Source organism: Sus scrofa, chromosome 7 (genome assembly GCF_054392235.1).
Source record: "Sus scrofa isolate SSC_HxYL_T2T_F1_AM1 chromosome 7, Sscrofa_HxYL_maternal_Yorkshire_Landrace_v2.0, whole genome shotgun sequence".
Lineage (NCBI taxonomy): Eukaryota > Metazoa > Chordata > Mammalia > Artiodactyla > Suidae > Sus > Sus scrofa.
The window spans coordinates 56,070,914-56,086,914 of NC_139389.1; the positions used below are offsets into that span (position 1 = coordinate 56,070,914).

A 16,001-nucleotide genomic window follows, 5' to 3' on the forward strand; every position below is an offset into this window, starting at 1 on the left:
AATGGGAACTCCATGTCCCCTTATTTAATATAATTTCCAACAGATAAGAAATATTTGCTTAGATTACAAAATATCTTTTAACATTTAAGACCACATAACTGCATATCCCTTTCATAAAAATGGACTTTTTAAAACAAAATGTAGACATTAGCCAGATGCACACATCATCAAAATCGGTATTTAGGCAGTATACTATAGTATACTCCATTCTAAAACAGAAAATAATTAGAGTGATAAATTAAGAGTCAATTTTATATTTTAAGTACTAAATATTTAGACTTTATAAAATGTCATAAAATTCACTGTAACATAAATCTATGTAAAGTTAACGAAATCAGAGCAGGGTTACAAACAACATTAACTTGTTAAATAATAACAGCTAACATTTATTGAGCACCCACTATGTACCTGAAACTGTTATAATATTTAATCTCTTAAGAATCTTATGAGGTAGATATTATCTTCATATTTTAGAGATGAAAAAACTGAGACAAAAAGGCTAAAAAAAGCGGAGTAGTTCCTGCTGTGGCTTAGCGGGTTAAGAACCCAATTGGTATTCATGACGATGCCGGTTCAATCTCCGGCCTCGCTCAGTGGGTTAAGGATCCAGTGTTGCTGCAATCTGCAGCACAGGTCATAGATGTGTCTTGGATCTGGAGTGGCTATGCCTGTGACATAGACCAGCAGCTGCACCCTGAGACAGAAAAAAAGAAAAAAAAACAAAAAGGCTAAAAAAAGTGGGGTTCTTGCTTTGGTACAATGGATTAAGGAGTCGGCACGGCACTGCTGCAACTGTGGCTTAGATTCCATCCCTAGTCCAGGAACTTCCCTAAACTTTGAGTGCGGACAAAAAAATCAAACCAAACAAAACAAAACCCCCAAAACAGATGCCAGGGCTATATAGATATTAAGTCTTAGAGCTGGGATTCAAACCCAGGTGGTCAGGTACCAGAATTTATACTCTTAAACCACTAGAAGGTGGATTATTCTGTATATACCTGGGAATATTCAGGTTCTCCTGAATTATCCTGGTCATTTCGAAACAATTTCACAGCTTTAAGGTATGTTTCCATTGACTTGAGTTTGGCTTTGTTAAAACCTAAAAAGAAGATTAACAACAAAAATCCTATCAGAAATTTTTAAGTCTTTAGGGATAAGGATGCTGAATTTCAATGATGAGTAAGAAACAAACATTACTTATTACTAAGCACTCAGAAAAGATTTCTTTACAAAGTAATATTATTCCCAATTCTAAAAATGTTACCCTTCATGGAAACTATAAAATACATACCAGACCACAACCCCTTTAAAAGTTACTCAGTCACAGCTAAGATCAAAAATAATGAGACAGTTCTACAAAACTCACAAAAAATAGTTTGCAAAAGAAAAATCAATAACATAATTGACCATAATTTCTACCCACCATGAAAGATGAAATTCATTACTTTCCCTAAATAAGAAGCAACATTAATAGTCAAAATGAAAGGATAGTTTTACACAGTAGAAAGATAGATATTTAATAAGATCTTCCAGAAATTAAAAGAATTCAGATGTTAACAATTAAAGTTTCCAATTAAACATTTTGGTAGTTATCTGTAAGCCTGATGAGAAGTAAATAATTGCCAGATATTTGCCAATGATTGCCACAATATATATCCAAAGTTGTATGTTCTCTTACAATGTGACAATGACACCCATTCATCAAGAGGTAGAACCTGCATTATTCCCCTTGAACCTGAGCAATGTGATTTCTAGCTGGCTAGCTGGCTAGCTGGCTAGCTGGCATGTATCCTGTCTCTTTCTCCCTCTCTCCCCCACCCTCCTCTCCTCTTTAAGGTTACTATCTTTGAAAAGCCACCACGTGAGAAAACCCATACATGCAGAAACCACATATAGGGTGTTCTGTCTGACAGTCCTGAGTACTCAGCGGACAGCCAGCATTCACTGCCAGACATACAAGTAAACACGCCTTCAGGATTGCTGGCCCTAGCTTTTAAGTCTTGCAGTTGAGGCTCTAGACATCATGAAGCAGAGACAAGTTGTCCTAGCTGTGCCCTGTCAGAATTACTGACCCACTGAGATTATGTGGCAATAAATGATTATTGCTGTTTTAAGCCACTAAGTTTTAGGACAATTTGTTACACAGATAGATCATTAATACATTAACTCATTTTAGTAGTAAGGAATGAGATGTGTCTCTCTTGAATATTCTATCACCCAAAATCCAGTTTGGAAAAAGCTCTGCATTTTATGAGGACCGTTCCCTCCAAGGTTCCAAATGACCAGTCAAGGATTTTGCCATGTGACTTATAAAAATCTGCTCCCAAATGAAGAATGCCAGAATACATCCCTCCAATACACTTTTGATTAGAGATCGGTAGTTCAGTAATGATCGCCTAAAAAGAACTGAATCAAATAAAGAGATCCTATTTTTTAAATAGAGGCCTTACAAGATACCAATACATTCTAGTTTTGCAGGTATTTTCTGTATTAAATAGTCAACAGAACAGCGATCAAAATTCCTAGTTAATTGGTCTACAAAAAGAATTTGGAAACTGTAACCCTATATTGCTTTTGACAAAATTATGAGCTTTTTTTTTTTTGGTCTTTTGTCCTTTTAGGGCCACACCCAAGGCATATGGAGGTTCCCAGGCCAGGGGCCTAATTGGAGCTGTTGCTGCAGGCCTACGCCAAGCAATGCCAGATCCGAGCCACATCTGTGACCTACACCACAGCTCACAGCAACACCGGATCCTTAACCCACTGAGCAAGGCCAGGGATCGAACCTGCAATCTCATGGTCCCTAGTTGGATTTGTTTCCGCTGTGCCATGATAGGAACTCCCATGAGCTTCTTATTCTTTACATAGAGCAGTAGGTCCCAAACTCTTCTGTCTGTTGGCTCCTCTCTTCCTGGATATAGAAGGGCACAGCTGCAAAAATGCATATGCCTGACTTCCACTGAACTACAATCTTTAATCACCAAGCTGGGTGGAGGTATCCATCATTATGGGAGAAAAGTGAGGGAAAGATCAGTAGTTTGAATAATTCCTCTAAATTGTTGTAAATGGGTCACAGTGGGCTAGGGTTTGAGTACCGAACACTCTTTAAAGGCATCTGATGCAGTTTATTTCAAAGTTGCTGTTTTAAACTAAGGTAATTTCACGAACATCAAATAGCATGTAAAAGGTAGTAAATTTATCATAAAATTCTTCAGACATACTGGGAATATAACAAGTTTATTCTAGTGATCATATACCTTACCTGTATATTCTAAATGTTTTAATGTCACATTGTCAACAGGGAAAAAGCTGAGAATAGCACCATATTCTGGACACATGTTTGCTATTGTAGTTCGATCCACTATAGATAACTGTGAAACTCCACTTCCAAAAAACTCAACAAACTTTCCAGCCACTCCTATTTGCCTGAGGTGCTACATAGAGAGAAACACAGAAACACAGAATTGGCAATGGCAAGGTCAGAACGGCATGGATTCTCTGAAAACTCTAAAATCTAATTTGTAACCCATACAAATGACCAAGAAGGAAAGAGGTCCTCTGCTGTTTTTATGGAACAAAAACTCGTTCAGGTTTTGTAGGTATTTTAAGACAAATGGTCAGTCGAAGAGTGGTCCAATGTCACTGTTAGGGTAGAAAAGGGCTTGAAAGTTCAAAATGGCTAAGATACACATTTTAATGTCTCTGAAATCAGGTAATCCCTTGGATACAATGTTGTGTGTGTCTGTTAGCTGGCAGTCTTACTTCTTTCTTAGCAGCACATAAAACAATGGTACTTCTAACCATTGAGGGCACCTGAGATTTAATGAAATACTAATACATTGATGAAACTGTATCTGAATTAAAATATCATATACTGGCTATAATCTTAAAATTTCAACTACTGGTTCAAATATTTACAGTATCATTAATTATAGGTAAATTTCATTCTGATAGGATTTAACATGTGGCTTCAAACTTAATTCCTTCTAAAATCATTTTTCTTATTACCAAGTAGTCAAACAGCTATTCATCTTCTCTGAATTGTAAAATGGTCTCAGAATGGTATAGGGAGAGGGCCTAGGAGAGTGAATAAGTATGAAACAACATTTCACCTATGAATTATATTAAGTCCTAACATTTCAGAGGTGCTAGGGATCACTTAATGCAAACTATTTTACAGACGCAAAAACTCAAGCCTAAAAGAAAGATGTTTATTTTCACAGTTATATTTTTGAGGTTGAGAGCAATACAAAGCCAAATGCTGCTTTCACCAAACTCAAGCCTAAAATAAAGATGTTTATTTTCACAGTTATATTTTTGAGGTTGAGAGCATATACCAAGCCAAATGCTGCTTTCACCAAATTAATGAGGTACCACAATATACATTTTGAAAAACAACAGAAGATTAATCCTGTCAAGATCCTGAATAGAACAGGACCTCAAAAAAGGGACAAAGTATTCAAAAGATACATATGTATAACAGATTTAACTTTTGGATCAATGAGCCAAAATGTGAAAAGTAGATGTATAATATTAAGGAAAAAATAGAGCCAGGAGTTTTAAAAAGTAGCATTAGTTTTCAATATGCCTGAAAGAAAAGAATTGATTTCTCTAAACACACAATGGAATATTCTTTTCCCTTTAGGAATAATCCTTCAATTCTCAATTTAACTTCTTGATCTTTTGCTGCCATACATAAAATCAATCATTTCTTCAAGATGTCAATTTTTTTCTAATTAGGGAAGAAGGATCAATACTAAATGGTGAAAGGGTGGCAATTCCATTTTCTCTCCCTAAGGAGGATCCTGAAAGCCTTCAGACCAATAATCTAACCAAAAATGCTGAAACTCTGGGATCTAAATTGGAATTACAGGTGAAACATTTCCCACGTTCATTCATTTAACAAAATGGGACTTAACCATTACAATAAAGTTAGTGAAAACTAGAAATTTAGGGTGGAGAGTTAAAAATTATTGTCTTTAGGAAACCCTAAAGTAGATGTATTAAATGAACATGCCGATATTTTAAAAATTTAGAAGAAAAGTTTCTATACATTACTTCCATCATTTACTTTTATTTTTTATTGACGTATAGTTGATTTATAATGTTGTGTTAGTTTCAGGTGTATGGTTAAGTGACATACTTTTTCAAAATGTTAGAATAGCCAATAGAAAAATCTGACACTACCACATTTTTACAGGCCATATTTTTGAAAGTACTATCTTACACACTATCAGTTTCCAGAGGACAAATGATTCAATTAAGCATAAAGGAGATGCAATTAGACATTTCCTAAACATGATTTTTTTTTTTTTAAACTCACGTGGTCACCAAGTATTTACTGAGGCAATAAGGCATAATGCTTAAGAGCACAGACTTAGGAACCTGACTGCCTAGGTCAGAATCCTTGTTTTACTCTTATTATTCAGCCCTATGACCCTATAAACCCAGTCATTAAACCTTACTGTGTCGCAGTTTTCTCAAAATTAAAACGGAGATAGTAATAATACCAATCTCACAGGCTTGTAATGAGGAATAACTGAGTCAAAATATCAAGTGAACAATGACACCACAAATTGTTTTGTACTGACTAGTACAATGCAAGGTTTATGTTCTTCCATTATTACTATGATGACGTAGTTAATAATGTCAGTAGGTTGAGGGATGAGGTGATGAACCCAAACCCCTGCTCTCATGGGGCTCTTCTACTTACAAAAAAAAACTATGTCCACTAAATTATACAGTTGGCACAATGTTAGCTTACCTTTGTAATGCCAAGAACAACATCTATGGATGTAACAAAAGGATTTGATGAGCCAGTTAATTCACATCCAACCACCTCTGGTAAAGTAAGAGAAACTGGCAGACCAAGCATAACTGCTTCGGTTTCGATGCCTCCAACCCCTAATGTAATAAAGGCAGGTGTATGAGCACAGTACATTTAAAGATAATTTAAGTTACCTTTGTAACATCTAAACCTCTGGGTGTTTCATGAGTTTGTCTTATATAGTTAAGTACCTTACACAGAATTGCTACAATGCCATTACTGTAAATAGAGAACCCAAATCTTCTTCACAGAATGACTCCATGCACATGGTTGAAAAAACTCACTTTTACGTTTATATTAAATTCAGAAAACATTTAGTATTTCTTATGCTAAGTACTGTATTATGCTCAAGATACAGATATGAATAGAACCCAGCCCCTGTTAACCTCAAGAAGCTCTGTCTAATGATGAAGTCAAAAAAGACAACAATGATAACACCCTGTAAAAGAGTAAATATATTCTGCCAGAGGGGAATAGCCTGCACAAAGCCATGAGGTATAAGAGCACAGCACACTCGGGGAATAAACCACTAGTCTCTAAGATATGTTTGGCTAAACATCAAAGAGGCGCCAGATTGTGAAGGGCCTTATATAAATTGTGAAGAAATGCGGATTTATAAAGAAGGCCAGGAGAAGTCCTTGAAGGACTTTAAACAAGGGAGTAACCACATCACCATCAGAGACATCATTATCATCACTAATCATTCCACAAATGGCAGTGCTGTGCTGGGCACTGTACACATTTCTTTTCATAAATTCTCTTACACCACACTTGAATTAAGACTTATTTTTGTTGCTATCATTATAAATGAAAAAATAGCTTCAAATAGGCTGGTAAGACCCTGCTCTTTATTTTCTTTCATAATGTTCCTGACATCCTGTCCCCAAAACAATTAAATATATTTAGTCACTTACTTACCCCACCCCAGAATCCCCAAACCATTCACCATGGTTATATGAGAATCTGTTCCAACAACACTGTCCGGGAAGAGGAGGTCCTTTTCTTCAAAAACCACTCTCGACAAATACTCTAAGTTTACTTGATGAGCCATTCCAGTTCCAGGAGGGATTACAGCCACATTCTTAAAAACTCTTGAACTCCACTATATTTTTGTTTAAATGTAAGAAATCCAACTGTTAGTATATTATCTAAATTAGTGCCAACATACAAATAAATACTGACATTAAAAATATTTTACCAATGTTCAACATGGTCAAAGTTTATAGTACCTACTTAAAAATAAATATGCAGATACTAAACCTAAATATTCATTTTGCAGATTAAAACAAAATTAAGTCAAAAGAAAATGCCCCCAAATTCCAAATAAAGAGTAGTTTTTGACTATGTTTCAAGGATTCTCAGGGGTGGGAAAAGGGGAAGGCCCAAGTACAAGATTCTCCAAGCTCACTTGAATTAGACCCATTCTGTTTTTATATTTTGTTATACACTAGAGTTTCTGATTAAGATTTTATTTGAAGAAAAAAAAAATAAAAGAGGGTTCTACTGCTAGGGTTTAAAAACTTCTAAAGACATAAAAATCATACAGCATTTTATAAATTCCAGTTAAAAGATTTCCAAGTCATTTATACCTTGAAAAATTGAAGCCTCTCTCGATTTCTGCCAAATTCTACTTCTTGATTTTTTAATACTGTTTCAGGTCTAAAAAGAAGAACAGGTATTAAATGCATGTATTAGAGAAAAGATATTTCTAAGTCTTCATTATTATGCACTTACATAAAAACATATTTTAAAAATCAAGGAAGAACTGCTTTAAGTAACAAGTTGCAAGGACTTATTATTTTACTGGGTATCACAAAGCCACATCCACACCAGAGTCCTAAACTGTATTTAATATGCATTATTATGACACTTGGCTAAAATATTAAAAGTAGCATGGCAAGCTTTGCTGGATTTTCCTTAGCAAGGAATAAAGACGGTAAATAGCATGTATATTTCTACCCACTTGGCTCTTGTGCCAGTTAAACCAGGAGATGCTTGTTGATTATCCATATGCAGCAATGACAAAGAATAACGCAACATCATTTTAGTTTACAAACAGTGTTTGGCAAAAATCTTGTATTCATCTCACTCCAAATGGAAGGTTCTATCTTATGTACAAATAGTAGTTTATATGGATTACAAATACATTTTACATGAATTAAACGAAGAGATAAAAACAATTCAATGCCAAGCAGTAAACATAGTGCCATTTTTTTTGGAAGCTATTTTTATCTAATTGTTATTTTTAAAAAAATTATTTCTAACAGCTTTAAGTTATTTCACCTGCCAGATGGTGATTTAAGTATTGACTAGAATATCAATATAACTTAAATTATACATGCCCTCCAGGGTCCAGATAATTATAGCTGCTTAACTGTCAACTTTTAACAAAGATTACTTTAATAATTCATTGCTGAGTGATCATCTGTAGCCACAGCACATCTTAATGGGATTTTTCTTAGGACCTAAGGGAACACAGCTTTCTAGAGTCATTCCAATTATTTGACCTTTCATAGCACATACAACTACAAAGTGCCATACATTTACTAGCTCATAACCTGACATCAAATTAGGGTGATTTCAAGTGTCAAATGTATGCTCCCAACACTCCACCCCTCAATTTCCTGTTCGAGCCTATAATTAGTACTTCACTGACGCATTAAAGTACATCAAAGAGTTACTATTTTCATACAGCCAGGGACTATAACATATCCCATCTTAATACTTAGTAATTTATAGAGTCAAAATTGAGGGAAAATGTTACACCAGATTGGAGTTTTAGAAATAAAACTACAGAGTTCCCATCGTGGCACAGCAGAAACGACTGACTAGGTTGTGAGTTTGATCCCTGGCTTCCCACAGCGGGTTAAGGATTTGGCACTGCTGTGGCTGTGGCGTAGGCCGGCAGCTGTAGCTCTGATTAGACCCCTAGCCTGGGAACCTCCATACGCTGCGGGTGTGGCTCTCAAAAAAAGACAAAAAAAAAAAAAAAAAAAGAAAAGAAAAGAAATAAAAACACACTGTCTTAGCACTTCATACTCTGCCAGTTATAAAAAGATGACCAAGAAAATCAATGATTTTTGAATCAACAAATCTTTTTCAGGAAATTAATTTCTGTATAATACGAGATGTTATTCTCAAAAGTCAACACACCCCTAACAATTAGGACAACTAGGTAGGAGAAATGAGGACTTACATAAAACTGTCATAATCTGATGGCAAAGGACCCACAAATTATATTGAATTTTTAGAGAGGAGGAACAATTAAGGTCACTGTAACCTGAGGCTTTACAGAAATAGTGAACACAAAATTTAGAACTACCCAGAACCTGAAAGATCCAGTTTAGATACAAGTGAATTAATGTATTATTCCACACTTATGAAATAATGTGTTGATGTTATTCTGAGCTAGTCTATATCTTAAATGTGGTTTTATTGTTTTGTTTTTTGCTTTTTAGGGCCACAGTGATCTGGCATTGATGGACACAGCTGAGGTGTAGGCTGCAGCTCCAGCATGGATTCGATCCCTCGCCTGGGAATTTCCATATGCTGCAGGTACAGCTGAAAAAGAAAAAGTAAAAAAATACACATATATAGGGATTTCACAAAAGACATCTGCATAAATCATGTGCATGTGAATGGTACAAATTCACTAAAATAAAAAATTTACAGTTTAAGATATTTTTCTATTTACATTAGTTACAAAAATTAAATATATTTATAAAAAATTCTTAAGAAAAGTTTTCTTTCAAAGGAATAGAACTAAGTAATATATTTAGAGACTACCATTTTAATTAACTTTGCTCTTTCGGTGCAAGAGGAAGCACAGTAAGTATGAAGGCAACATAATAGGGATCAGGAAGAGAAGGAGAATAAAGGTGATTTCCTTAACTGAAAAATAGCCTGGCACTAATAAATATTTTAAAAAAACATCTCATACTCAGGCACTGGTTGCAAATGAAAAGGACACAGAATGGGTGTGTTTTCAATCTGCGAAGAAAATTTTCCTGAGTTTCGGCCTAGGTCTCCAGAATCACATGATCCTCGGCAGGCAGTCTGGCCTCTGCAGGGAAGCTTCTTAGGCTGAACTCTAAGTGGAGAGAGCTTTCCTGCTTTCTGTAGGTCACCACCTCCAGGATTTGGAGCATTCTGTATTGCACTATCGTTCCAAAAAAGGAAACAAAATAAAATTATTTAAAAGTGACAGAAATTTGGCTCTTCAAAAAGCACACACTAGCAATGCTACCTGAATGTAAGAACTGAATGTTATTCAAAGGTTAATGTCATTTAATTCAGGTTTCAAAAGCAAATCTCAGATTATATTAAAAAAAGACAAGTAATTTAAATGGAAACAAATAATTCTAAGTGCCTATTAAAATCATTTCCATATATTTCTTTAACAATTTAAAAAACTTTAGCCAAGTACTAAAATATATTTTTTTCATCTAACAAAAGAAGCTCAGAGTCACAATTTAATCTAGAAGGCAAAAACTCTCATGGGTTTTAATAAATTATAGTCTTATTTCATTACTCCAGAGAATGTAAAAGAAAGCTGGTGCGTGAAGACAGAATCACGTATTCTCTGGTTTGACTTTGGTCAAAGGGACCTTTTAAATAAAAGAAATTTATTTCAGAGGAAGGAAAACAGAGCTGTAGTAAGCTCAGTGCTTTCAATCACCAATTTAAAGACATTCACGGCTCACATCTTTAGGTTCTCTCTGGAAGGGAAGTGAGAAAACAAAAAGGAGATAAAGCCTTATTTCAGACATTTCACTCCAAAAAGCAGGTTGTAGGCTTATACATTTTTATAACATATGGTAGCAGAACATGGAACATATGGTATACAAACATGAAAAACATACACTGAGTTAAAAAAAAAAAAAACAAAAAAAACCCAAAAAAACCTCACCAATACATAAACTTTTCAATAGTTTTTCTTTTGTATATTAGTCAACACCAAATGTAGCAAATTTTAGGCTGGACAAATTATCTTATTTCCTTTCTTCTATACCATACAATCCCAGTAAATTGGCTGTCAGTTAACTTGCATGGATGTCTTTATAAATATAAATATCTAACATACCATTTGTTGAAGTCAATCTGTAAAGAATGGTCAACCGTGAGATCTGTTGGACAGGCAGGATGGACTTTCTTAGGATCACCTCCAAGAGTTTTCACTGCCTCCCTCATAGCAGCAAAATCCACCATTGCCGGTATTCCACTAAAAAATAAAGGAATATCAACTTACAGTTCTAACTGTTCTTCTTATATATGCTCAAATGATCAACATGCATTTATTCATTTTTAAATTTTAAAAATATCCCTTTTTAGTTTGCAATCATGTTTGATAATTTACCAGTTATCCAAAGTTAGATGTATACTGGTTTAATGAAAATATTAAATATTATCTGAGAACTGGAGTGTTAAAAGGTAGATGTGCCAAAAACAATGAGATGATTTTTAGAGGCATAAGAGAACGTCAACTGCCTATAGAATTCTTTCTCTTGCCTTAAATTTTAAGATACCCTCTCCCTTTTCCACAGCTCCAACCCCTTCACTCCAGTGCCTTCTTGTCTCCAAAGCTATCCACTAAATATATGAATATAAATATACATCTCTAGTCAACTATATAACAAGCATTTACCAAATGCCTTCAGTGTGCTAGGCACCAATGGCACAAGACAAAATAAGGGACAATAACTGCTCTCAAGGAATTTGCAAGGAAGATAAACTAGTGATTATAGAATAGTATCTTAAGTACTATAGTGGCAGCATATACACGGTACACAGAGAAGGAGCATACAACCCAGATTTGGGTGATGGGTAAAGGGGATATTCTCATTTGTCTAGCTAACAACGCCTATGCCTCCTTCAAAGTCTTTCAGGTTATGATAAATAGACTCTGGATTTTATCCTAAGTGGACGGAAGTCAACTGGAGAATGGGGAAATGATATGACCTTGATTAAATTTTTTAAATGGCTGCACCCACGGCACACAGAAGTTCCCAGCCAGGGACTGAATCTGAGGCGCAACTGCAACCTAAGCCACGGCTGTGGCCAACGCCAGATCCTTTAACCCACTGCGAGGGGCCAAGGATTGAATCCATCCACGCCTCTGCAGCAACCCAAGCTGCTGCAGTCAGATTCTTAACCCAATTAACATTTTTTAGTAGGAATCCCAATTAACATTTTTTAACCAAGTCACTTCATCTACCATGAAAATATAAGACTATACATTCCAAGTATGGAAGCAGGAGTATCAGTTAAGAGACTATTACATTTGAGGTAAGTGAGAATGGGGCTAGAATCACGATGATGGTGGTGAAGATAGATGGTAAGAAGTATTTGGCTATCTCCATTTCAAAGGTAGAGCTGACAGAACCTGCTCACAGACTGGATTACATATTAAGGAAAAGATAGGAATTAAGGTTAACTTCTAGATTTTTACCCTAAACAAATGGGAGACTAAAGTGCCATTCACTAGGACAGAAAAACTGTGAAAGGAATAGGTGAGAGGTGGGCTGAGCAGTGAAGTTTTGAACAAGTTAAATTTGAGAAGCCTACTGACTAGGTGAAGATGACAAATAGGCAGTAAAGTAAAAGTAATTTTTAAATATATGGTACAAAAAAATAAGCGCCTAATTTTTAACAAATTTCTTCAGTTTAGAAAAGTCAACTTTTAAAAAATTTATAAACTAATCTTCGCAATTAAGAAACAAGAGAGCCATCAAGGAGACTGAATTTTAAAAAGGGAACACTGAAAACTTATCAATGAAAAATAAACCTATCACTCACGTAAAATCTTGAAGAAGAACACGGCCAGGGAAAAAGGGCACTTCAACATTGCTTTGTTTGGTTTTCCAGTCTAAAATGTTCATAACATCTTCCTTTTTCATTAAAAAGCCATCACAATTTCGCACAGCAGCTTCCAACAGGACCCGTATTGAGTAAGGCAGAACATCTGATTCAAGAGAAATCGCTATTAATAAGGGATAGTCATAATTACATATTGTAAAAATTACAGTAGCGAAATGTTAAAGACACAGATGCATTGTTTTCTTGAAAAAAATTTTAGTATAGTTGATAAGCAACAAGGATTTGCTGTAGAACATAGGGAATTACATTCAATATCATATGGTAACCTATAATAGAATACAAACTGAAAAAATACACATAAGGGAAGCACTGTGTCATATAACTGAAACTAACATGTATTTTAAATGAACTTTACCTCAATATAAAAAAATTTTTAGGCGTTCCCATTGTAGCTTAGTGGGTTAATCCAACTAGTATCTATGAGGATTCGGGTTGATCCCTGGCCTAAATGGGTTAAGAATCTGGCATTGCCACAAGTGAGGAGTAGGCGGGAGGCTGTGGCTCTGATTCAACTCATAGCCTAGGAATTTCCATATGCTCTGGGTGCGGCCCTAAAAAAAAATTTTTTTTAATTTTTTTTAGTCTAGTATAACAGGGAGTGAAACACCATTCTTGTTAATACCAGGCTTTTTATAAATTTAACTTTCCTATATGTAAGCTGAGACCCAGAAAAAGCAGAGATAAAACCTTAAACAAGAGCTGTACTGATCTGGGCATATGAGACTGAAAAATACATTCAGGGAAGACAAAAACTGAAAAGCAGAGAAAATTAGAATTAAACACAGTAATGAAAAATCACTATTACGGCAAAAAATGGTTTAACTGTGTAAAAGTTAGTAACAAATTCAAAAGATTTTCATCAAAATTGGCTAAAGTTTAGGAGTTCCCATCGTGGCGCAGTGGTTAACGAATCCGACTAGGAACCATGAGGTTGCGGGTTCGATCCCTGCCCTTGCTCAGTGGGTTAACGATCCGGCATTGCCGTGAGCTGTGGTGTAGGTTGCAGACGCGGCTCGGATCCCGCGTTGCTGTGGCTCTGGCGTAGGCCGGTGGCTACAGCTCCGAGATTCAACCCCTAGCCTGGGAACCTCCATATGCCGCGGGAGCGGCCCAAGAAATAGCAACAATAACAACAAAAAAGACAAAAGACAAAAAAAAAAAAAAAAAATTGGCTAAAGTTTAAATTCTCACACCGAATTCTGCCATATAAAACTATTTCCTTAGGACTTAAAAGGGAAGGCTGAGAGTTCCTGCTGTGGTGCAGTAGGTTAAGGACCCGGCATTGTCTCTGAGGCAGCGAGGGTTTGATCCCTGGCCTGGTACAGTATTCAAGGATCCAGCGTTGCCAAAGCTGTGGCATAGGTCACAGCTGTGGCTCAGATTCCATCCTTGGTCAGTCAGGGAGCTTCCATATGCCATGGATGCAGCCGGGAAAAAAAAAAAAAAGAGAGAGAAGACTGAATCAGTACATTAGTTGAATAAATCACAGCATACATAACAAATTACTATGCAGCTGTTTATTTTGTTTTATTTTTGCTTTTTAGGGTCATGCCCGCAGCATATGGAGGTTTCCAGGCTAGGGGTCAAATCAGAGCTACAGCTGCCAGCCTACACCACAGCCACAGCAACGCAGGATCTGAGACTCATCCACAGCTCATGGCAATGCCAGATCCCTGACCCACTGAGCAAGGCCAGGGGTGGAACCGACATCCTCAATGATACTAGTCGGATTTGTTTCTGCTGCACCACAATGGGAACTCCCACTATGCAGCTGTTTAAAGGAATAATGATCTCTACATGCTTATAAGAAGTGATCTTCAGATTACATCATTAAAAGAAAAAGAAGTGCAAAACAATGTTTACAGTATATACCTTTTTGGTAAGAAAGGGAGTAAAAAAAATATAAGAACATATATTAAATATAAAATTTAACCTATATAATTTAAAATATATTAAATATATATATTATATATTAAATATATAATAATATATACTTTCCTCCCCCAAAAAAGAACAATGAAAAGATAAAATAAAAAACCTAGTTTATGTCCCATACAGTATTTTGGTTGTATCTCCCTAGCGGGATATATACAAGGACAAAAAGACCACAAAGAAAACAAATTATATTCAGTCATCAGTACTGATACCATAATTTTGAAACTGTCATATATATAATGAGAACAAAGTAAAAAATACTTTGTTACTACGGCTGGGAACAAAGATTTAAGAGTAATGATGTATAAGTATAAAAAGAGAGTAGCTAAATTTTGAAAAAGTTACATTTCAATTGGTATCCTGAGTACAAACATGATTTTTTTTCTTTCTTAAAAATAGGTACGTACCTTCTATTTCTGTCAAGTGAAAATGCCTAAAAAGGTAACAATCCAATAGTGACGAACCCCTAACAACTCAGCTTGCTGTTTCTGAATACTATCCCGTTCTTAAAGAACCAAGGAGTTCTCCTTGTGGCTCAGCAGAAATGAATCCAACTAGTATCCATGAAGATGCAGGTTCAATCCCTGGCCTCGATAAGTGGGCTAATGGCATTGCTGTAGCTGTGGTATAGGTCGCAGACATGGCTCAGATCCTTCATTGCTGTGGCTGGGTGTAGGCCAGCAGCTATAGCTCTGATTTGACATCTGGACCGGAAACTTCCATAGGCCGTAGGTGACCCGCCCCCAAAAAAGACAGAGTTCCTTGGAGAAGGAGTTGGTTCCATGTTTGGGAAAGGCTATGTATAAAATGAGCCTGGAACTTTGCGTCAGAAACCATGGGAACACTAATGGATCAATTTGAGCATCAAAATGAATAATGATTGTAATACACTGAAATATACCAAATACATAAATAATCCTTAGTTCATGAAGACGCTCTGGCTACAGAAGCTTATTACTCTGAGAAATGACAAATAAAGGGGGAGAAAAATCAATTATTAGTCTTGTCTTTCCTGATCTCAAGCAAGTAACCAAATAGTTAAGAAGAGAAAGTTCCTTGTTATAGAAGAATTACAGCTAATAAATGTAGAAGGGCAATGATGTAATTAGAAAAATCACCAATGTGCAATACCTAATGAAATAATGGACCTATATATATAATAATCATAAATGGATGCTAAAATCATCAGGTAATATTTTAATGGGGAACTTACAATGAATGGATCAAGCTGAGAACAACCATACCTGATTAAAAGTGGGACATTATAGGTATTATTTGCCTCCTGATGAAATAGGATATACAAGCACCAACTATGAAATGTTCTTTGCAAAAATAAATAGATACATAAATAAACCTGAATCTA

General features: G+C 35.7%; 1 protein-coding gene across 1 annotated transcript in view; it reads right to left on the reverse strand.

Moving 5' to 3' along the window:
• The window catches only part of IREB2 (iron responsive element binding protein 2), a 50,614-nt gene that overhangs the window by 20,933 nt on the left and 13,680 nt on the right, over positions 1-16,001 (reverse strand). Inside the window, 8 exon segments of the mRNA NM_001167781.2 lie at positions 999-1,099; positions 3,263-3,434; positions 5,765-5,904; positions 6,746-6,929; positions 7,417-7,486; positions 9,768-9,986; positions 10,911-11,048; positions 12,623-12,788. Coding sequence (NP_001161253.2) covers positions 999-1,099; positions 3,263-3,434; positions 5,765-5,904; positions 6,746-6,929; positions 7,417-7,486; positions 9,768-9,986; positions 10,911-11,048; positions 12,623-12,788 — 1,190 coding nt within the window.